Source organism: Neodiprion pinetum, chromosome 4 (assembly GCF_021155775.2).
Source record: "Neodiprion pinetum isolate iyNeoPine1 chromosome 4, iyNeoPine1.2, whole genome shotgun sequence".
In the NCBI taxonomy this organism is placed as follows: domain Eukaryota; kingdom Metazoa; phylum Arthropoda; class Insecta; order Hymenoptera; family Diprionidae; genus Neodiprion; species Neodiprion pinetum.
Window position 1 is genome coordinate 25,819,912 of NC_060235.2, and position 23,949 is coordinate 25,843,860.

Below are 23,949 nucleotides of genomic sequence, written 5' to 3' on the forward strand. Positions count from 1 at the left end.
GTGCTTGAGCTTTCCACATTTTTAAATTCTACGAACAAGATTTTCGCGTCCATCGATATTCGATACTCCAGATCTACTTTTCTTACCCCTGCCCAAGACAAAGGATGAAAAATCGACTCACGTGCTGTGACGGTGCGCAGTGTGAGGCGATGGACCCGCGGCAGGGTTGAAGAGGCTGAGGGAATGCGGGTGAGGGCCGGCATCATCTCGGGCGTCGTTTCGTCTCCCGTTTCTCCGTCGGTGTCGTCTCGCCTTGCTTCGGTCGCCTGACGTGTTGCTTCGTCGGGAAGAGCGGCTCGTTTGAGCACCGGTTCTTCCTCCGGCACAGTCACCTCGGCGGCTATGTGAATGTAACAAACACATTCATACGGTCACTCGAATGCCAATGGTGATAGTCGGTGCACCAAACTCATTGCGCCATGCTCAACCGTACGGTACGTGTGGGTGGTTGTTCCGAATACCGACACGCTTTTCTTGCATGTGAGAATTTTCAGAGAAACAGCCCATATATTTATTCTGATTTAATTTATACAGCGTTAAGTTGCAGTTCAATTGTACGGTTCGAGTGTTGCGTGCAGCTTTTGTTATTTCATACGTAGACATTTTCTATACCCAGAAAAGTCTATACACATATACATATGTTATATATTATAACTGTATATATACTCTGGACTGCGGGTCATAACTAATTTTGTATGTCGTTGTCATTATCGAAGCACGTGTCTCCCGTTACGTACCGCGAGGCGATTTCTTTTCTTTTCTCTATTTACTAATCGGTTGGGAATTATTTATTATCTGACAGAGACGTTATGCAGGTTTAACGGGTGAGCGATAAATTCGATAATCTAAACACAAAAGAAAGCTTATTAAATTCTTTTTCGGAAACTTTATGGGTTCACTAATTATGTATATTAGATTGAGGGTTAGAATCAAAAATAGTCAGACTAAAGTTTGATCTAACAAACTGAACGAATTTTAAACCCAACAGAATTAGGTCAGAGTAATTCAGTAAAAGAAAACAACAATCAGTTATGAATTTTTATTAGACGATCTTGGTTGTCAACGATTTGAAACGGATTGCGTCATTCCACTTTTTTTTTTTATATGATAGACCCGTATTGTTTGTCAGGTTTTGATTAGTTGTAACTTGAATTTCACTCCAAATTTTATAATTCGAGACGTTTTTCCCTCCATACAAATTGTCGATAATATTACGATCAAAATGGTGTTTTCAACGTATTTTTTCTTTGGACTCAATTAAGCAAGAAGAACCTAATAATCGTTTATTGTTTCGTATAAAAACTGCAGGTGTTGCACGAGAATGCGTAATTTTGAAACGTATATCATAATCGGTTTTTGTATCCACGAAGCCTTATCAAGTCGTGGTAAAAATTAATTAGCATAGTCGAAAACGTATTAAAACAACACGGGACTGAATATCATCAAGATTTGGGAGGCATAATTTGATCGATCAGCTATTTCATTGACAAATTGTCGATATCCTAACCATCGTCACGTCGCTAAACTTTACGGTAGAAAGGCTGAAAAGCTACGAAGAGACAAATTCAAGTGCTATTTATTTATTTATTATGATCAGAACACCGAATTAAACGACGCAGTTCAATTTCTTGCTTTTGGTCATCAACTGTTACACGACTTGACGACACTCAGCACGAGTATCGATAAAAACGGGTATTATTTCGGCAGCTCTCTACGCGGTTGCATAAAAAACTGTTATGCTTACTCGGTAATTGGTTGATTCATGAAACTTAATTAACAATTATTAACGCTGTTTTTCTAATCGTATATATTTACTTCAATTTGAGAGGGCTGAATTATTGTACGTCACGGAATCGGTTAAGGATGAATGTGAACCACAGTGTGAATCGAAATTCAAAAGTTAGAAGAATAGAAAAATAACGGTTTCAAAAATCTCTGGAAATTTTTGTTCGAAATCAAACCTTAGAAAGACCGAGATTTTACGCATAGCAGATAAAAATCAGGAATTCTTTACACGCTGGTATTCTTAGCTCGATTTTTAGTTAATGACGAAGTTTGAAAATTAATCTGATTGCGCTGATACATACTTGTATCGAAAGTTTCAGTGGTTACGATTATCTATTGCGTGAAATTACATTACGTTGACTACCGCAGCGGTGATCTGTACGCTTTAAGTCTAAAACTGTACGCAATGTAAGCATTCTCAGCTCAAAGCTATAAATTGATTTTGTGGATTCCTAAAGTCAAATAAAGCGAAAATACGTAACCGTGTAATATTATTAAATTGAACGAGATTTCTTCGGCGCGAAAACTGTGCAACAGCTACTTTAAAGTGAAATGAGAATGACCAAAAAGGTTGCCGAGAAGATTGAATCAACTATGCTATGCAACGGAAATCATTTCTTAACTTGCCATGACGAAATCTAAATTTTTCTCCCCAAAGGTTTCTACATGGTCAAAACGCCCACTGATAGAAAAATGGTGCATCATGTCAGGATTTCGTAGGCATTCGAATTTAAACGTATAAAAACTGAGAGTCTCCACTATTTTAAACCGTTCATATCTTAGAAATGAGACTTGTGAGAAAGCTCAACTCAAGCTTTAACTCTAATACATCACACCTAAGTAGAATCGCGTAACGGGCACACTGGGTGAAATTCCTGATCGTGATATTTAAAAAAATATCAATGTATTGTCTAAGGATCGCAGAAAAAGCTCTCAGTTTTCCAAACCAAAATTGATTGTTTAAATATTGTAAAACATCGGCAAAGTTAAAGAAAGTGCCATAAATGTCGAAAGAATGTCTTTATTTCGCACGGAGAATGGCGCCACGAGGCCCATTTTCACAATTAAGAGACTCTACGTGGAGTTTGTAAAATGTTTGGTATGATATTCGTCGAAACGAAAATCGCAAAACATATAATTTTGCATAGTTTACGTTGTACTTAAAAAACAAGTGTTTGATGATATTACTTGAAGAATTTGACTATATATTTTGTTTGAAACGCGATGGATCAAACTGAATTTTAAGCTCTGACAGAAACCAATAGAATATCGCATTAATCGAAATCGACAGTTAAATGCAAAGAAAATCATTAATTTCAAAATTTTATGCTACGAAAACTAAGAATCCTGATCACATTCAATGTTTTTCTTGATGCCATTTAATTCGTGGAATCAATGCAGTGTAGAGAAAAAAAAGATTCATTCGAGTGCCTACCGAGGTAGAATTTGATATTGCGCAGCGTAACTATTATGAATTAACTTGTGACGAGGGATTATCCTGATTTTTCTAATGATTGCTAATACCGTAAGTCATCACCGAGTGAATAATCTTGCGTATGATTTAGCGCTAATACCGCACGTATAAACAACTAAAACATCCCGATGAATCCCCACGACCGGATTCTTGAGGACAACATTTCCCGAATCACCATTTTGAGCATCCATCAGGCATTCGCATGATCTCTCACCGCAAAACTCGAAGGTCGACACGACGAATGAGCCGTCACACTGATATCGTTGCACAATCGTGCAGCGGACCGGCTCACGGAGCTGTCGGAAATTGAGGCTTAGCCGCAAGCCGCTTACGTGAGATCTATAATCTCGGAAATTGAACAAAAACAATCCTTCGGGCTCGGACGTTGCGAGCTAAACCGCAAACTTTAATCACGCCATGCGAACTAGGTGAGCTGTATTGCTGCTTATGCCGTCAGGAAGGCCGTGACGCAACGGCAGGATTTATGCCGCAATTTCAAGAAAATTTACAAACAAACTTTACTGCTTCTGAGTATTTGGATTTGAATTGACTGGAACTTCAAGCGGGTTTGGAAAAAAAAAAAAAATGACATGTATTAACAATTCTGATCTCTGTATTTTACCAGTTTGTAAAATGTTTAAGATTCCGAACGTTCGAACAAAAGGTCACTTAAGAAGTCTAGACTGTTTTAGGTCGTAAGTGCTAAGTTTGTTTACTGTGTTGAAAATAATTAAAAATCGCTTAGATGGATCGGAAAGAAACGTGACTAGCTATCGCGGTTTCTTGCAGCCTGCAACAGACCCGAAAACCTTGTCTTCAAGGGGTGACATGGCACGCAAAAATTCTGCAAGGATCAAGCTCCTAAATATATTCCATGAAGCAGGAATACCCGTTGAACGAAATGGACAAAATTATTTCAGATAAAGTCAATATCAAGCTTAGATATGAACAATTTTAAAGGAGATGTCACAAGTGGAATGTTCAAAATGATATAACTCTGCTGATTTTAATATTTTTGGGATCATATGACAAGCTTTTGTACTTTACCGAAAAAACTTGTTACAATCATAAAAAAGTGAGTGAATTTTGACCATTTACACCTCAACAACCGATTATTCAATTCGATTATGGTTTCATTTTAACATTTTTCTTACTAGTATCGATTATCAGGAAGCATTGTTATTAACAATCGTATCCTCCTCGTTGCCCTTACAGCTTCTAATTTAGAGACAGGATCATTGGTTGGTTTATTCTTTTTGCTTTGATGCTATTTTTTCCAGTTTCCTTTTGTTAAATTAAAAAGTTGTCAATATTGGATGAAAAATTCAATTTCAGATAGATAGACAAAAAGTAATTGTCGTGCCCCACGTTTCCCTATATATGATAATGAAACTCGATCTACACACTTTTGAATAAAATAAACTCCAAACGAATCAAATAATTGATTGTAGAGTTATAAATACCGAAAATTAACAATCTTTTTCATGGTCCATTGTCACCAAAAACTCGAGTATCGACCGAAACGAACTCGAACAGCACACTTCGAACGTTTTGCTATCACTCGCCGTATATCAGTTGAAATCCACTGATCACCACTTGTGAGAAAAAAAAATAGGCCACTAAACGTCTTCGCAAAAATATCCTTGTATAAAAAGCCGTGCATTACATAAACTAGTGCTGTGCGGTTATATCGATTAATCGACGGTCTCTATTTCTATACCGATCGACCTGCAGATTTACGACGAGGTAACTTCGATTAAAGGATCGATCGTTGTTCCGAACAAACTCGATTAATCGATCAATCTTACAGCGCTAAAGTAAGCAATAGAACGTGACTCACGTCGTTTCAGCGCTAAGGTGAGACTCCTGCTGGTTTCGAAACTCGGTGCGAACTGTCTTACAGAGACTTTTCGTTGTTGCAGGGAGTTCGAGGACTGCGACGGAGGTGACGGCGACGGCGACGACGACGACGACGGCTGCTGCTGCGTCTGCGGCACTAAGAGAGCGGCGGCTCTGCTGGCGAGTGAGGCGCTCATCTTTTCTCGAATATCGGAAATCGGGGGCGGCTTGAAGGCGGCGTTCCTGGAGGCCGTCGTTCCCGGTGTTTACTACCGGCACCTCGACAACGTCGTCATCAATGCCGCGTGCCGATCGACGGCCATGTGCTTTTCGACTTTCGATGCCTGAGGTGCCGCGGGTCACGTGTCCGGATGCGGATGCCGAGTGACGATGAGAGGAAGGGAGGACCTTGCCGCGCTCTTTACGGCCCTCGATCTCCTTCCTTTGTCGAGATTACTCTGTAATTCGTAGTACCTGTGTTCATTATCATTCACAGAGCCTGACTCACCCACCTGTCGGCACGCCGTCTTGGCAGCCTCCGATGTCTGCCTCTCTGAGACTCCTAGTTATATCAAAGGTATTAACAAGTCGCCGATGTAAACATCGTGTGTCTGCCTATCTGACCTGAGCTCATCCGGGCTGATCTCTGTCGAGTGAGTGTTTTTGCATAATACGCTGATTATTGTTTTTTTTCTTTTTTCGTTCAGCGTAATATTATATGCTCGGTTAAATTTTTTAGTTTAGTTCACGTTTTGGTCATTTTTATTCTGGCTTGAGCAAAATGGTTCGTTGGTGGTTATTTATTATCAAGTAACCGACAACCTCGTGAAACCGGAAGCTGATTTTTGAGAAAACATTATACTTTGAGACAAAGTTGTTTGGATATGGTTGAAACGAAAAGATTTTATTTAAATATGAACCTATTAAATAAGCAACTTAACGTAAACAAAAAAAAAAAATGTATTTTATTCCATTGAAATTTATTTGAATTCAATTAACTCACGTCTGGAACAAACAAGTGGTAATGGTGGTGGAAATAGTAGAAGAATTCGTATTGAAACATTTTTTTTCTGGGTTTTGCATGAATCTGGCCATCTTATAATATATTAAAATATCGGAAATCCTACACGATCACTCGATTTTTAGATAAAGACAGTATTTCTGTCACGAAATCGTATGGTTCCCAAGAAAATAGGTTCCGGTTTTTCACTAAATGGTTTCGAAAGGTGATTCTTACAGTGAATTCTTCTGAAATACGTTTATTATCATTTTATCAAACACGTTATTCATTGCGTAAATTCCGTGACAGTATAAATTCATATCCAGCCAGTTTTAATAATTAATACGTACGTTATTTTATTTTTGTAAAATTCGTCGACTAGACAACACCAAAATCCCTAGGTTTATTTTGACCGTGAGTGTAATTTTATTTTGATAACGTCAGAATTCGTACGTGCCTAGAATTTGCAGAAGAGTCTGTAATTGAGTTTCAAAAACACCATAACAGTTGGTCACCTACGAACTTGGTTCGCAAATTTTCTCGATTTCTACCTCGTTACAACGAAATAACAAAGCTAGAAATTCCTATTAATTCGTTAGCAATATTCTGCCGCTGAATTTGAACTAAAACTTGCAAACATCCGTCAAATTTTTTGGCTTGTTTCGAAGAATCTGTGGAAATATTTGACGTGACGTACCTGCGATCAAAAATTCAATATTCGCAGACTTTATTTAGAACAGGAAATTCAAAATAGAATCTACGTTAGGTAAAGCAAAGAATCGTCATCGGATATGACAATAAAAAGAATTTCACTAGATTTCAGTAAATTCAGCGAACAAAGAAAATCATATTTGCCATATACCTCACTCAAGAGAATGCTATAAATTACTTGTAAAACAATTTTACCGCCCAATTGGTAGTGAAACATTGCTTCTAGTACACCCATCGAGTTCCAACGTAAAAAAAAAGTATTTTTGAGTAATGCATAAATAAATAATTGATCACACGTCTCGCGGTAAATTGCGAGTGGTAAAAAATTTAGTGGTCAAAACTTACGCGTTCAAAAAGCGGAGCTCATCCCTCGATGGCTGTTGCAAGGGTTAAGATCCTGGACGAAGGGGGGGACCTTGGATTCTCCGGTCACGGGCGTCCGATCGTGACTCACATCGGAGGCCTTGGTCGATATTAAAAATCTCAACCTGGCAGAGATTTGCGATTCGAAACCTCCCGTTGATCTGCGAGCAGAGAGAGAGAGACACGCATACGTAAACGGGTTGGTTGTAAAAAGAGCCGCGTACACTTCAAAGCGCCGTGAGGCTTGTTTTGCACACAAACGGACCCTGTCACACACTCGAGATGAGAAACGAGTCCCTCTTACTTGCACCGCATTCAACAGGACAGCTCGAACGCTGTGGCAGCGTAAGCAATCAGTTGAGTGCCGAGTCGGTCATCGCGAGCAAACTTATCCAATAGATAAAGAGACCAACGGACAACGAAATGAGTCAGCGGCACCTGTCAAACTCATTACGAAAAATATCGCATACGGCGCTTTTCGTCCGGCTGTAACGTTGCGAATATATCGTTCGATTCGGAGAAGTTTAATTACGCGCAGAAATCAAGGAACGCGGTGAGACGATACGTCTGCCTTTGTCGGTGGAGCGAGAAACGAAAAATCGGGGAAGAAAAAACGATGGTCCAAACTGTTGCTGAACCAGTTGTTAAAGGTGTATGTTTGAATATCCATGACAAGGTTATAAACATATTTTTATCTTAAAAATCGGTAATCGTTTCGCTCGTGTGTTCCGATTCGTTCCTATTGCTTAATCTTTTCAATTTCACATTTTTCATTCCTCACATCTTCGCTACATTGCAATATTAATTCTGACGGCCGATATTGTCCGCTAAGAGTCTACATTTCCGAGGCACGAAGAATATGCAAATGCACACCACCTCAAGTACGGACTTTACGGAAGACGGAAGTGGGTAGAAAAAATCTTGACCGTATTTATTCTCGTGATATTGTCTCAGCGAAGGACGACGGGTCTACCCGAAGTTCAATATAGAATCTGCACAACATCACGTGCGAAGGATAGACTCGTGGAAGTGCAGTGCACGAATTGTCTCGAGTAGAAAGTTATCGAGCTGTGATCGAATTTGAAAAGGTTGGTAAAGCTAGATATCGATGCTTTTTAGCAAATTTATTCAATTTTAATTTAATTAATTATCAAATTAATATATTCGTAAGCTGCGAATACCTAGTCGGGATATAAAAATATGAAATACTAGAGTCATAAGCGTTTTAAATTGATTGAATATCGTTAAAAGTCTAGTAAACTCGTTTCATTTCATTTTGCGATCTCTTATTTTATTCAGAAGACCATTTACCATAAATTGAGTGGAACCCTTGTCTTTATTATCCTGGGATTTTTAAATTAAATCGAAGGAAATCTATTAAATATTTAACAATCTCGAAGCGATTTGAAAGAAAGCATCGACAACTGAGCTTTTTTCCCGCAATGCCAGCACTTTCTACTTTTTTCATTTTCAAGAGATCTTCGTGGCTCAAAGATAGAATAATCTGCTAAATACTCAACGTATAACGACTATCTCGTAATAAAATGAACAAAAACAAAATCAGTTTTCGGTCAATGAATTTCCATAAGAACTATTACTTCGTCCGAAGGCCGATATATTTGGTGACATTTCGTTATAAAACGTGGAGCGATAATTTCATTCTCTGCGACTGACCATCGCACGTGCCATGGTGCGAATCGCTGTGTGATACACGTGATAACGCAATGGTGGCAATGGGGTGCAGACTGCAATTGCATCCAGAGCGAACAAGCCTTCGGTCACAGCACTGGCTTTGATTAATGTACACTGCACGAGTGCGGAACTGCACCTCGATATTTACCCCCGTATTTTACGCACCCTCGACACGCCGCGGTCCGATAAAGCCGGAATCATTGCCTCTAACAACTCGGGATTATGACTAATAGCTGGAGGACAGGTGCGAACGAGTTCCGACTCATTTCATACGGTTTTGAGTCATTCCGAGCATGACGAAAGAAGATAAGGTGTATTCCTGCGCCACCGTCTCTGGGAACCGATCGCGTGCCTGCTCTATTTGAAGGCCATCTTGGATTTTCAAACAATCGCATTCGAGATCATGTACTGCACATTTCAACTTGTCAAAATCGCCGAAATCAATCTTCAACCTCATCATTCGTGTTATTTTTATTAAAAATTGAATAAAATATAACCGTCTTGATTGCGTGTATTTTCAAGATGGCTTCCGTACGCACCCAAACCAAATATGGCCTGCTCTGAACGGGAGAAAACCGCATTCGCTTTGACACGTGCAACGTGATTATCTTCGTTCACCATGATTTCGAGTGCGATTTTCCGACACCGAAGCAGCGAGTCATGCGGTGCGATTTCGAGTCACGGCGACACGCCGCGGCTTATCCGGGGTTCGAGGTTATCGCGTCTATTTCCGTCCCTCTTTTCTGCGCGCAGGCAGAATGTTGAATAAATCCGAAGGCATTAAGAGCAGCCGCGGCCTTTGCTGCGTTTCGTATAACGCATAATGCGCTTCAAATACTCGCGGACATCTCGTCGTGGCGTAAATCGCACAGTTATATTCACGGTGATGAGACATCCGAGACATTCGTGCCCTCCAATATTACTTGCGAGCTTAAATTTACGGCGCAGAAAAGCGAAAAGCCGAAAACGTTTCCTGACTTCGATTGCACATTTTTCGCTATTTTATACTGTCTGCGAGAAGTCAAATATGTTTCAGACACAGGCATACAAAATACAGGAACAAATTCAGTTCAGCTACGTATTATACGGAGCGTTTGTGTATTGAATTAAGTTCACTGTTTCCGATTTTTGGAATTTTATAATTTTCAAAATTCTATTTGCCGTGAAATTGACGTTACATGATAATTTTTATTCTATCTTTTCAATCTAAGTTGTCATAATTTTTGCCGTTGAAAATTTTTGAGACAGGCTACAGACGCAAAAAGGAACCAAACTGGTCGGAACTCGGTTATAGAAAATTTTCTTAAAAAATTCCATTTCATAGCTGCTTCAAACTTGATTCGGATCCAAATATAAGAAGCTTATTTTTTACAATAGACTTTGAGGGATGAAAAATAGATCGAATATAAATAAAAATCACGTAATACGTACCGATGAAACTCGGAGTTAATATTACGATTTACAAGTTTACCAAAATTGTAGTAGAAATAGTTGTCTTGTTCGAAAAGAAGACAAGAAAAAACCAATTATAGGAGAAAACTAGCAAGTTATAACTTTCGGGAGAAAACTTTCACTCCGTGATCCGTGCGGGAATTGCTATTTCTGGCACTTCGAGATTGACTCGATTCGTATTTGGCGTAGGTTAGGGATAAGCTGAGTTTCAGATATATACATGTACATTATAGGTATACACATATTTCCGTCGAAAGTTAGTCACATACTATTTATACGCTAGCCTGCAGGTCTAACTGAATTTAACCAAACAGATGGATTCTCGCGTGCTGTTTGAATTTGTGTGCTATGTATATAATACCTATATGTACAGACACGTACACACTTAAGGATAAGGAACAAGTTTCAGCGCCTCTGATTTTCGCACCTCGTCATATTTATACTCACGACTAATGGATATATATATATATATATAATGAACGTCTGAAATATTTAGATGTTTATTTTTGCTCATCGGTGTATTTACGCTGATTTTTTTTTATATTCTTGTGATTCGGTCCAACAGAAGTTTTGATTATAAACAGATTGTACTGTGTGTTGCAGCATCGTCAATCAACGCGCAATTTCTAATTTTATAACCGAAGGAATTAAACGAAAACGAATCAGAAGACGAAAAAAAATTTCCACGTTGTGCGAAAATTAATTGCATTATCACTTTTACGTCAGAACAAGTTTTTCTTTGCTCGACAAGAGTAAAAGATTCTTTGCAGTTCGGATACGTCTAAAAAAATATTGAAAACTTTGATCACGGACATAAAATGTTTTTGAAACATCTGTGATGAATATATAATCTTTCGGTTTGAGCCTGAATTAGCGCTTGGAGAATATACATATGTATATTATAATTGTTGCCAGATGGCGTTTCTCACGTACAAACCTTTAGCGATAAAATAACCTCTGATTCAATATCTTGTCGGTTTACCACCGACAATTCCGAGTCATTTCTCGCAAGCCTTTCCTCGACTTGGAAATTCCCATTTCCGCGAACAAATGTTTCCCACTCGAAGCGCGAGTTATCAGGCTCGTCTAATCACATCGCTATCGCGGTGAAGATGAGGTTAAGGTTGAAACGATCGAATCGTCTACTGCAAAACTGAACGTCAGATCTAGATCCCATCGCGACTCGCTGCATGACTGTAAATGTGGAGAAAAAAGAAAATTCGAAAGGGATCAATCGGTTAGGCAGATTAATAATCGAATGGAAAGTAGATACGTACACGATACACCGACACGTACATGCGCAATGGCGATAAAAACTGATTATAATATGTAGTTTTATTTTTATCATGGAAGGTCTCTACACCATACAATACAGTTGTAAAAAGTATGCGGCTGCACTGCGTGATATCACTATTTATATCGATCGCCCGACTTACGTGTGAGCTGTCCAGATGCAGGGATCAGACCCAGGGTCGTTCACCCTGCACGATAATCACGTTATTCAACCGTTCCGAGGCCCGCCGAAGTAAGATACTTGTGATGATCGAAAAATTGGAGATATCACTTTTTCAGTCGTTACGAGAATGTTCAGCAACAAAAAGTCGAATACGCTATGAACTCGGCACAATCGCGTACAATCGATGGCTGATCTCAAAATTGATCTCAAGGCTCTCGAAAGTAAACGATCTGCTCGTCGAGATTTTGGAAAAAAAATTGCATAGGTACACTTTTGGCTTGCGTTTTGCCAAGTAATACAAATGAAACGATTTGTCATAGAATTTGTAAAACTACATTACATTTCAGTTTTACGAAGATACAAAGGCTAGAAATATCTATGCAGGCTTCATTTTTCAAGGAAATCAAAAAGGCTTCAAAATTAGTATCGAAATCTGTCGAAAAAGAAATTATTCAAGGTTCAGCTGTAGTTTTGAACAATTTCTAAGAATATTTTAACGCTACGAATATGTATACGCTTAATATTACATGCATCTATTTTTTCATCCCTCGTAAAAAGGAATGAGATCATAAATAGAAATACTCAAGGCATGTCCCTCAGCTGAGAGCTGTAGATAACGTTGCAATTCTGAAATATTCACCACAAATTACTCCTTTGTTGAAACTGAACTGCATAGTTGCCAGAACTTTGCTGGTTTGTTGCCAGAGCAGTCACAGTCCTAATTGGTTTAAGACAAATAAATACGCGGTCAGTCATAAAATTGATTGCAAAAGCAGCGTAGTCTCAATTCTGGATGATTGTGTCATTTCATGCTGTAGCTGTGGTGACTTTGTCTTCTGCGGTTAGAGGGAATTAATGCGCCTTCATTCGATTTAAGGGGAAACAGGCTGAACGAACATCATTCATTACGACGACCGAGAAATAGTTACAGGTCTGATAAATGAGTCACCTTTATCGTAAAACCGATTTGAGTAGATTATTCCATTTGGCACGGTACGTAATGCCAGATTGTACGGTACTTCATCCAAAATACAAGTTTCCAACATAAGTGGTTACTAGTCCTCAACTATTTCCATTCTTCACCTTACCTGAAAAATATAGTTCTGGGTGCAAAATGAAAATTAGTTTTCGTAAAGCATTATTGTAACGATGCCGATTCTCCTAGAAATTTCTAACCCTTGTGTAAAAGGACATTTTCCTCGGTATATTATAGGTGAACTAGGTCAAGCTGCTGGGAATAATTACGCATGAGGATATAATGACTAAAGAAATGGATCTCGAATTTATCAGGAAACGTGAAGATAATCGAGAATCTCTTTTTTCTCTTCTTTCTCTTACAGGATTAACTTCGACGTGACGCCAGCTGCTGGAAACAAATTGACCGCGAGTCATGAACGCGCATTGTACCCATTATTGGTTCTGTTGATAACACGTTTATCTCTGCGGCTAGAACTCGTATTTTAGTCACGTACTGTATTCTCAGTTCGAAACTACATTGCGTCGATTCTGATTACTCTGATAGAAAAAGAATGATTTGAGTGATATTTTCCTGGAATAAACTCTACTTTTAAACCTGTACTGTGACAAACCTGTATAATATACAATATCCGTTTCCTTCTTATAGACAACCATAAAAAGATGTAACGACCGGAAGACCAATGGATTCTAATATTATTACCGTGACCAAGGTTGACCCAGAAAATCAGTTTGCCTTTTATTTTTTTCAAATCTATTTTTACGTTAAAAATACGACTGGCCATCGCTTTACAAGCCAAGCAGATGGAAGTCTAGCATTGCCATACGCCACGTGCTAAAATTAAATGCAAAAAAAAAAAAAAAGAAACAAGCACGAAACGACGTTATTATAAGAATAAGAAGAAAACAAAATTTATGAAATGCGATGTGCCTTAATAAGGTAACGGCGGAAGTTTGAAGGTTGTGGTTTCGTTCTTCCTTATTCTTCTGTAACTTTGATCCATAAACGGAAAAGAAACCGTCACGTAGACACGATACACACCCTTGACTATTGTATCAACGCTAGTGTAAAGTTATTTAATTTTTTGAATATCCGCGAATTTACCACTCCGACGACGACATGACTTGTCAATATTTTTACTTCTCACGGCTTCCTCATTGCCACACTAAAGCTTCGTAAATGGTTTCATTTGCCTGGGGCTTTGAACGAGATGAGGAACCTTGCTGATCTCTTGAGAATCGCAACGTTCACCAAGGCAACCAAGATCAGTCCCATGAACTGTTTTAATTACGAATAACCGAGGAAAATAATAAACGTTCCGAAGGTAAATATTTTTGAGCGGTAACCAGTTTTTGTAAACTGTAATGGAACGGTTCATCCTTGAAGAAGGCGGGAAGAACTTGGGAGAATAAAATGCGGCTTTACTCGCGCTCGACTTCAGCGCGATACTACGTTAATAAATGTACGTTTGTCAATTACCGAGTAATCGCAATTCAACGCTTGTTGAACATGTTAATCGCTGTTCATCAAAGGCTATACAGGCAATTACGACATCAAGCTTCGTTCGAAGCTTCGTGCCCTGTTCCATGATGGATGCGCTTATAACTTTGCCTACGTTTGTTTGTTATTCTTACAGATCTTAGGCACGTTCTTCACGACTCGGAACAGCTAATTTCTGTGAAAGAATGAAAAAACGGATGAATTTTGATCAATAGAATAGCTCTGAATACACATAGAAGTCACTGTAGTTTCGTGAGCTTATCAAGTTGGCAAATCCGGATGATTTCGAGTATGAAAGGAATCTCCTGTATCGTGAAAGTTGGACGTGAAAGACTTGAAATTTTGAAAGCCACCTAAAAATCTCGTCGCTAATAAAGCCACAGACCGCGACAATTCAAGAAGCAGTCCCTCAATTTGTTTAAACATTGACGGTGGTCAGCAGCGATGACTTTAGGTTATGCGAAAAAAGTAAAATTTGCGAGAAGCATGGCAGTGAAGGATTTTCCTGTTTTCGGTTGTCGTATTTACCAACCCAAATCTCTTCGGGAGTGGGAATAAAGGGCTCTGAAAGCTGCTTCAGAAGATCCTTAACGACTCGTAAAAATGTAACTGACACTAACAATACACTTAATTACTATAAGTAAACAATTTGTATACGTGTCACGAATTTAAAGTCAGAAAGCAATCGCTTTCGAAATTTTGTCACGCTCTCTGTGTCGAGAGAAGGATGATGATCCGTTATTTTGTGAACAACGGTAGTATTTTGAAACATATTCTTCGTGCAAATACTGTTGGAAGTGTTTACCGTTGGTTTCCAATCAGCTAGAGAAAAAAATCAGTTTCTCTAACCGATCTCAGTACAGTATTGTTAAAAGAGGGTGAGATCGCCCTTTGTGCTCTCCCTTTTGGCCTAGTAGTCTTCGTAGATAAAAGACACAAAAAAGCCATCAAATGTATATGAAAATGATTAAGGTTACTCCGTCAACTCAGATTATTGTTAAAATAGTCTTATTTCTGACTTCAAACTAGAGACACGTGTCGTGAACAAAAGCATTATTCTTAGCCTTTTAATTTTCGCCATTTTGGTTACTTATTCTCGCTCGTCACTGCTGAAACAGTTTCACGAGTAGTGCCACATCCACACCCTAAACGTGATCCAAGTTCATCGAGGGAAAAAAATTAAGTACCGCAGTTATTGTCAGATCCGAGAGGAAGTAGGGACTTGGAATGCTTTCCATTTCTTTGTACCGGTGGAGAGAACAGATTTGGCACTTGTCGGTACTTTGAACGCGGTGCCAAAGGATACGGGCCTGAGTGCCAGCAGCGTGTTAGCGGGTACATTTCCCTCCTCGATACACCGTCGAGGAACAAAACCTTTCCTCATGTTCACTGCCCACGTGTTTCAGGCTATACCCGAACATCGCTGTGCTTAGGGTCGAGAGCTGTTCACTTCGTGTAACGCTATATGAAATGGGGGCATTTTTCGACGCGGAAATATATCGATGTACGTTACTCGTGAACGCAGAGTGCGATTGTTCAATCGAAAATGACGACGATCAGAAATACCGGAACTATCGATCATATCAGGAAATAGAATTGACACGAGGTAATAGTACAAACAGTGATAAAACTTTAGCTTCATTACATTCGGCCTGGAACTGATCGTTTGTTTTTATTATATCCTAATCTTTGATTTAAACCCAATTTTTTAATACAATTGATAAGTTTTGGATGAATTATTTGAAGGAGGGTTGTATGTGTGCATCCCATTTAAAACACGAAAGTTGAGTCGTTCGAGAGCGGATACCAAAACGTATAATGGAAGCTCAGTTGGAAAAGTGCGATGAAAGCCTCAAACTTGAAATCGCTCGAAAATGGGTCTGTAAACACGAGCAGTGTGTACAGGCAACACGTTCTGCGATTTCGACGGATCAGAATCCAGTACATCAATCTCTACTTTTCGCGAGAGTAGGAGATCCAATAACTATGCTAAAAGCCAAAAGTATCACATTCGCGAAAAGTGGCGAACTATATCTACGAAGTATAGTCGTGATATATACTCATCGAACTCACGTATCACAGGCATACGTGAAGCATTGATTCTCACGTCAGTGAAAAAAAAAAGACGTGGTTTTGAAATATCATCGTTGCGGTGACAAACCATCCCATTGCTGTTGTTCATAATTATTTAGCTGACATAATTTCGGCTACGTGAAAACAGAAATAGCCTTCGATTTCTGGGACTGAAAATTTGGAATTGACTACCATGAAATGAAACTTGCAAGCTTCAAGGTGTGCCCTGGTCGATCTCGACGTTGACGCATACATCTCCAAATGTCGATGTCCACCTATCTCAAACGTAAAAAGGGCTTAACAGCCTCATTATACACGCAATTTTGAACTAAAATTTTTCAATACATTTTTACTTTTGCGTCTATTGAAAATGTATTGAAGTATTTTTATTCAGAATTGCATAGATTGGGGCTGTAAAGAACTTTCTCGCGTTTAAGATACGTGGACTTCGATATTTGGAGATGTATACGTCAACATCGAAATCAACCAGAGCACCCCCTTAAATATTGGTTTAAAGTTGATAAGAATTAAGTGAACTGACTGGATTTAAGCTACCGCACATCTTATCCCTTACGATAACATGGTTTACAGTCACGTTTAAGCCCATTTACTCACTGGATTTGGGATTTTTGTTTGAATTATTGAACGCACTTTTACTGTTTCACGGACTTCGCGTGGTGGTATTGACTCTTTGAAACAGACAGGTCAAGGCAAGGCTGGTGATTACGCCGGTAACAAATTGACGCGCGCTTCGTTTTACACCGCATTTTCAACATTTTTTAGAAATTTCTTCGCGGTCAAAGACAGATCTCCAACAAAAATAACTTGAGCACTATTTCTGATAATATCTTTCAGAGATTTGAGCCTCGGCAATGACGACCGTTTTAAATTACGTTGAAATTTGGCGGAACAACGACGACAGCAATAAATAATCAAAGGAATGTCTTAAAATCCCAACGATGCAGGCATCAGCGCGTCAACGTGTTGCACACTTGCAAAGTTTCACACTCGAGCTTAAAACGAGTTACCAACATAGTTTCCCGATGTGACAGTGCCTCTTTCCTGTACTGTTGTCCAAGAAATGTCACGGAAAATCAAACGGAGGTATAAAAGCATTATCTCAGTTTATTTTCCGACAAATATTACAGCAGCAACTATTTTTCCTCTCACGATCAGCGTCAAGTCGTAGACTTATAATAAATAATGTTAATAATATCGCGCCTGCGTCAGTGGGTAGATAACAAATTTTACGTCAGAATTGTCGTAGGTTACACGCAGTGTGACAAACGATTGTCCGCGGTGAATCGCGCATGAACCATGCATAACGATCAGTACGTAAAACGCTCTACCTAGGTGAATAATTTAAGAAGGGAGATCGATAAGCGAAGACAAGTCGCTCCATGGCGTTTTCTGGTTGATACATCGAAAGCGGAGAATTCAACAAGGCTAACTTCGTACGTTTATTATCGCCTTATAGATCCGATTGAACGGGAATAATTACTAGCTTGGTTGGTCATAAATCTATACTTGTATTAACTTCCCGTTTCTGTGTTATCAGAGAAAAAAGGAAGCTACTGTAATCACCCCGAAGATGAAAAATTGAGTTTTGAATAGATCTCCTCGTTATGAAGTTTAGAGAATCACTTCCAAACATTTTCAGACGGACGTCTATGGCAGCGTGTGTATCTATATACGCATGTTATGTATCCATGTATTTACGTATGTGATCAAACTTTCTTTGGCCGACTAGATTTTGAGAATGTGTTATTGGATTTCAATGATTTTGATCTCAATCGATGCGGCTCTTTCAAACTTAGATTTGATTAGATTTTAACTCGGATTATGGTTTTGGTCGATTCGGTACTCTTTGAATTATTAGAATGACGAGATTCCAAAGAATAAAATGAAAATGATGATAATCTGAGACCGAATGAATGGAATGGAATGAAAATTGGTACCGTGAGGTTTTTTGGGTCGCTTATCACGAATCGTCGAATCACATTTGAAAAATTTATATTAGGCGTATTCAATATGTCGAAAACGAAATTCAAAACATTTGGATTTTTAAAAGCATTTTGGATACCAAATGCATCCAGTATCCAGCAAATCTGAGACGATTTTGAAAACATTCGAGCCACCGCCTTAAAACTAATTTTTAAATTTCGTACGGATATCAGAGCCAGACTTGAAACTGCTGGAGACAAGTAAAACAAATTTCTTCCCCACGATCAATCCCGCTGTACACAGTGACTAATCCTCACGTGGCGTGGCCTAAAAGCTCCGAGAGTCCTGAAAGCTCTTGTTTCATATCCCGCGGGACGTTGACTGAACGGACAAGAACCGGGGACATAAAGGGGTTGCTATCGCCTGTATTCTGCAAGTGGATTCAGAGTGGGCGTGTATATAGTCGGCCTGCTAACCGGTATATAGTCGAGCCAGACAACCGGGTGGCTTCCCTGTCTTACAGCGATTCGTAACTTACTTAAATACCTCAAACCCGACACCTGATGTCAATTGGCCGGATTATCGGATTTGATTTAAGCTCCGAGCTCGTTATTCTGCCTGCGTACGTCGGCAGAGATAGTTGGATGAGGGTGAAAAAACAGAATAATCAGACGGTGCAGGGGATAATACAAAGGCAAAGTATGTAGTACGGAAATCAAAATTAAAAAAATTGAAGTACAGACAACCAAAAGATTGGAATGTCAGAGTTAACTAGAGTAAGTATACCAATTCTAACCAATTTCTGTTTTGGCTTTCCATGCTTCACTATTCCATATTTTGACGTTTCTATACTTCGAATTTTCACATTTTGATATTTGATTTTCGACCCTTCTGCTTTTGGAAATCCGTCTGATAAATTCATATGTAAATTCAATAAGAACATTGAATTTTTGCAGACGAAGTAGATGTTAATCTAATGCATACTAGATTTTTCGTCCACCCTTTTAGGATGAATCGGGTGGACCCGCTGAATCAAAAGTTAGGAGACAGAAGAAACTGTTTGAATAATCTCCGGCAGTGGTATTTTTACCAAATATGGTGGATACGGATGAGTTATGTAAGATACAACGATTTGAAAAAACGCTTTGTAACTAGAACGTTGAATATTGTTAAAACACTCGAATGTTCTTCATCCAATTTTGATGTTTTTGGGATCATTTTGCTCGCTGCCTGAATATTCGTAATATTGTTGTAGTAAATAATCAACAAATCTCCCAATCTAGTACAGTTACAAAGCGCAAATGTAAGTTTTGACGAACGCATCTGTTGTGTCTGCATGTATATCTTGGTCAGGGGATCTCTATGTGGAAAGAATTGAACGCATAAACATTAGAATTGGTTAAAGAACACCTGTATTTAATCATATCGAACTTTGCAATTGAGAAACTTAAACTCAAATTGTCGATATCTCCTAAGCGTGTATTATTAGAATTTTCGCGGAATGATTTTTATTATACAGTAGACGTATCGTTCAATTCGCGATTACGATCACTGGCGACAATAACACTGTCGGAGATTTGTTTAGCGGTTTCTTTTCTCCTTCTAACCTCTGATTCAAGCGTCGATTCAGTTTTTCACAACTTGCGACAAATAACGTCGACTATAAATAGCGAAAAAAACAAGGCTGTGACGCTGATAGAATCATTGATCTAGCATCGTCAGAGTTGCGGCTGACTCTCGTGCCGTGACGTGTATTGTGCCAATCGATATGCTTATATCGAGCAATATGCAGTCCATGATTAACCCGTAGTACGTATTATCGTACACACGTTTCTATAAGTCGGAGGCTATATTTGTTCGCGTGTTCGTCCGCGGTAGCTCCCGATGAAATCAGTACGATATGCCCGAAGTAAACGACAAAGTTTTTATGATTTATAAACCAACGGATCGATCGACACGCGGCGGGAAAACTACGCGGAGCTTTTAAGCACGGATTGGCAGCTATTCCAGGACAAAGTGACAAATCGCGATAGATTATTTCGGGTATATTTTGAAGGTATAATATGAATAATGCGTGGTTATAGCAAACGTACTTTTAGCAAACTTTCTGCGAAGCTCTCGCCGTGACTAATAGTTCCAAAAATAGTCGCGTGCTTCCGCGATACCGTATCCAAGCATAGTACATTTTAGGGTATAAAAACGGTACACATTTTTGATTTTCTGTAAACTGAGCAATCTAATTTTTTTTCTTATTCTAATCTTATTCTTCAGGAAAATTGCTTGAGTGGTCAAATAAACCTTTGAAAATCGTAATAGACATACTGTCCCGTATCCCTTGAGACTTAGAAAACGCGGGGGCGTAACCGGCGTTCGATAAATCGCCAGAGCGAATGAGTGTTTGCAGTATAACTGCACCGTTTACCCAACTTCCGGCACGGCGCGGATGTGCAACACCTAAGTAGGCACAGGAGCCGCCTGGCAGTGGGGTTCGCCCTACTAAATCTTGATGCCGCATTGCGGATTCCTACAAAGGTTGACACGATGGGGAGCCCCGCTACTGAATTATCTGTCCTTACCGAGGGGACCTCCACTCACCGAGGCACACGCGTCCGTGGCTGCACGGTATCTAAGCACCCAAGCACTGCAGTAGCCCGCAAACACGTGTATACATATATGTATAATGTATATGTATACTAGAGTTTTTGAGAAGAAAATAATTCGCGATTTGCGACCATGGCACCCCCTATAAAGTTTGGATAGGTCAAAAGGAAGATTCTGTCGAAAGATGAGCGAATTTCGGATATAAAGTGAAAAATCAAATGAGCGTGATCTTCCACGTAACGTAGGACGTTCTTCTTTCGGCGGAATGTTTCTTTTAACATAAACAAACTATTTAGGGAATGCACCCCGGTGGAAAATCGTACATTATTTTTTACCGAAACACCCTAAGCCACCGTTGCACCAAGTTTCACTCGCTATCACTTTCTTAGCTTATCAAAGACAAAGACGCAAAAAAAAAAATCAGAATCCACTCAACTTTCATCCGGAAAAAATATGTATCTTACAGACTTGAGTAAAAGTCTCTCTGATATATATCCATATATCCAGTCCAGTCTAATATATATATATATATATATATATATATATATATATATATATATATATTCTTTAAACATGTACCAAACTTAAGGAAAATAATATTTGAATAATTGACCGCGTACATAAAAGTTCTAATTCTCCACTGCTTCGGTACCTAACTCACGTTGTTTTCATAGAAAAATTGCTTTTCTCCGCTACAAAATAGAAAATTGTATGTTCCAAAACAAGACGAATAAAAAAATTCTAACAATGAAAAAAATACCAGTTTTCTCTTTATACGAATGCTACGTGTAAAAATGGTTGCAATCAAATTAAAAAATACGTGATTAAAAAATTTTCAAATTCGTCCAGTTTTACGTGGAATTGTCCATTTGTATGGGTGAGCGAATGAAACCGCACCGGCTGGTTACACACCTGCGCCTATTCTTATTGATCTTTCGGTTGTAGGCTCTGCGTTGTGGCCACCTTGCTTACACAACGCATATGCAAAAAGAGCGGAATTACAAGTCGATCTGTGCACAAGAATTTCCGATCTACATCTCCGACCAATCGGGCCTAATTGGCTATCGATATTTTCCTTCAATACCCCGAGTCACTGGGTAAATGCTTCTTCTGTATACTTTTCTTCTTTCAATTTTTTTCACCCCAATCCGATTGATCCGCCGAATCATTCATGCTATCTATTAAATTTGGCTGCTTTCTCTCTTTTATTTGACCATGTTGATTCACAATTCGAATCGATTCACCTGGGAAGGTTTGATGGCTACAATGCATATTGAACGTTGCAGTGTAGTTATCGACAGAAAAATATTCTCGTTTCAGAGAAACGAATCGGTGAGAAACGACACTTATAAATAAAGATGAACAAGTTTTATTTTATTGTTTACCAATGAAAAGGAGCATCGCGTAACAGGTTTTTGGATCAATTGAAATGTTCAATTCAATTGCCATAATTGACCAGAAGTTATTTTGCCTCGTATCGAATCAATGCCAATTATATACGTGAATCGAGTTACAGGTTTACTGAAATTTCGAAAATATTTGTTAAATATTTCAATCTAAGCAATAGTAAGAGAAATCACTTGCAAAATATTTTAAAGACGAGTGGACGTGAAAACAAAATTGTCAGTTATATGAGTATACGAAAAAATGTTGTATTTTTACTGCAATAATTATTTTATTTATTCGTTGATTCCTATTTTATCTTTCGTTTTGTACATCATGGGAGTTTCCCTCGATAAAAAAACGATCTAATTTCCTTGTCGCAGTGGCGCCCAAGTGTACAATCATTTCTCGTTTATCTGCAGGTACAACCGATGATTGCTGTGTGTAAAAGAGAAAAAAATGTCCGACCGGTATCTGGCTGCAGGAATCAATCATCGAACGAGCATTTCGCAAGTCGAGAAAATGATCGATGCGAGACACGTGACGCGGGGGTCGTGCCGACGACACGCCTTATCAGTCTTCGATCGAAGGGTTCTCCTAATAATCATCGGTCGAGCCACATGCGATTGAAAAGGAAGACGGGAGTCTCGCAATTAGGGTTTCACGCCGGCGTGAGTTTAACTGCATGCAGCGTTTTCGGAGCTTCGAACACACGCGAAGCTCTCCCTGTGTCTATGTTGTATAAATAATGAAAACGTCCCGGGGGGCCGGGAGGGCGGAGGGTGCGGAGAGATATAAGGGAGGCCGCCGCTGATTCACTTGTTTGCGTTTTATTATCCGGGACCTGCCACTTTGCCCATCCCCCGCCCCCGAAACCGAAACGGAGTCTCGATTTACGGACGAGCATCCCCGATGCAAGTAATGCAAATTTTACGTCAACCCCGAGTCTCAGCCTGGAGTAATAGTCGTAAAAAACTATCCCGAGAGTATTAATTTGCGGCCAATTAAGACCGAGGTTAACGCCGCGGTCGAAACGTCCCGTATGGTTTTTACGAGTCAATGGATTCCGCGACTGAAACTATTTTATTTACGACCAGCTGGGGTGAGGCAAATGTATACATATAACTGTTCACAAAATTACTTTGCCGCGTAACTTTGTCCCTCTCCGTTTCTACCATCATCCATATCGCGATTAAGGGAACAGGGACTTTTCCTTCTTCTTCTACGTATTACTTTACCATAAATTTTCTAAAGGAAATATGCGACAGAATGTTTACGGGAAGTTACGAAGGTTCGTGTAACTTAAATAGCAGGGGGTGCGCAGGTTGGAAATTTTACTTGATGTCTGACTAAAAAATTTTGAAAATTTCAAAAGGAAAGATTTATTTGGGGGCAAAGAAAAACCACTCTGTATTACTACACTTAAAATACTGAGTCACAGATTAAACGCAGAGAAATTTAGTTTCTATTCCCTCAAGAATCGGAATAAAACTGTAACCGCGTTTTCTCGAAACTGCTTTTGTCAAATTAATTCTGGTCACATCTTGAAAACTAATGTACCAATTATATTGAACGAAAGCTAGAATTTGATTCATACATGAATTCTCTACGGTTGGAACTAATACAATTAGCACTATTCATACCAAATTTCTTTTTTCTTTTGAACGGATGAAAGGTTGAATTTTATGTGTAAATCACAC

The 23,949-nt window shown here is 39.1% G+C and overlaps 1 protein-coding gene and 1 long non-coding RNA gene across 2 annotated transcripts in view; one reads left to right on the top strand and one right to left on the bottom strand.

Moving 5' to 3' along the window:
• Positions 1-23,949, bottom strand: part of LOC124217528 (dual specificity protein phosphatase 10) — a 112,853-nt gene that overhangs the window by 86,526 nt on the left and 2,378 nt on the right. The window contains exons 2-4 of the mRNA XM_046623298.2: positions 7,155-7,333; positions 5,100-5,556; positions 122-340 (exon numbers count right to left, since the gene is read on the bottom strand). Of these exons, the coding sequence (XP_046479254.1) occupies positions 122-340; positions 5,100-5,295 (415 nt within the window). The 5' untranslated portion in view covers positions 5,296-5,556; positions 7,155-7,333. The remainder of the gene's footprint in view (positions 1-121; positions 341-5,099; positions 5,557-7,154; positions 7,334-23,949) is intronic.
• LOC124217530 (uncharacterized) overlaps positions 1-23,949 on the top strand; it is a 104,284-nt gene that overhangs the window by 78,695 nt on the left and 1,640 nt on the right. Inside the window, exons 4-5 of the long non-coding RNA XR_006882837.2 lie at positions 5,182-5,751; positions 22,672-22,920. This is a non-coding gene — a long non-coding RNA (uncharacterized lncRNA). The remainder of the gene's footprint in view (positions 1-5,181; positions 5,752-22,671; positions 22,921-23,949) is intronic.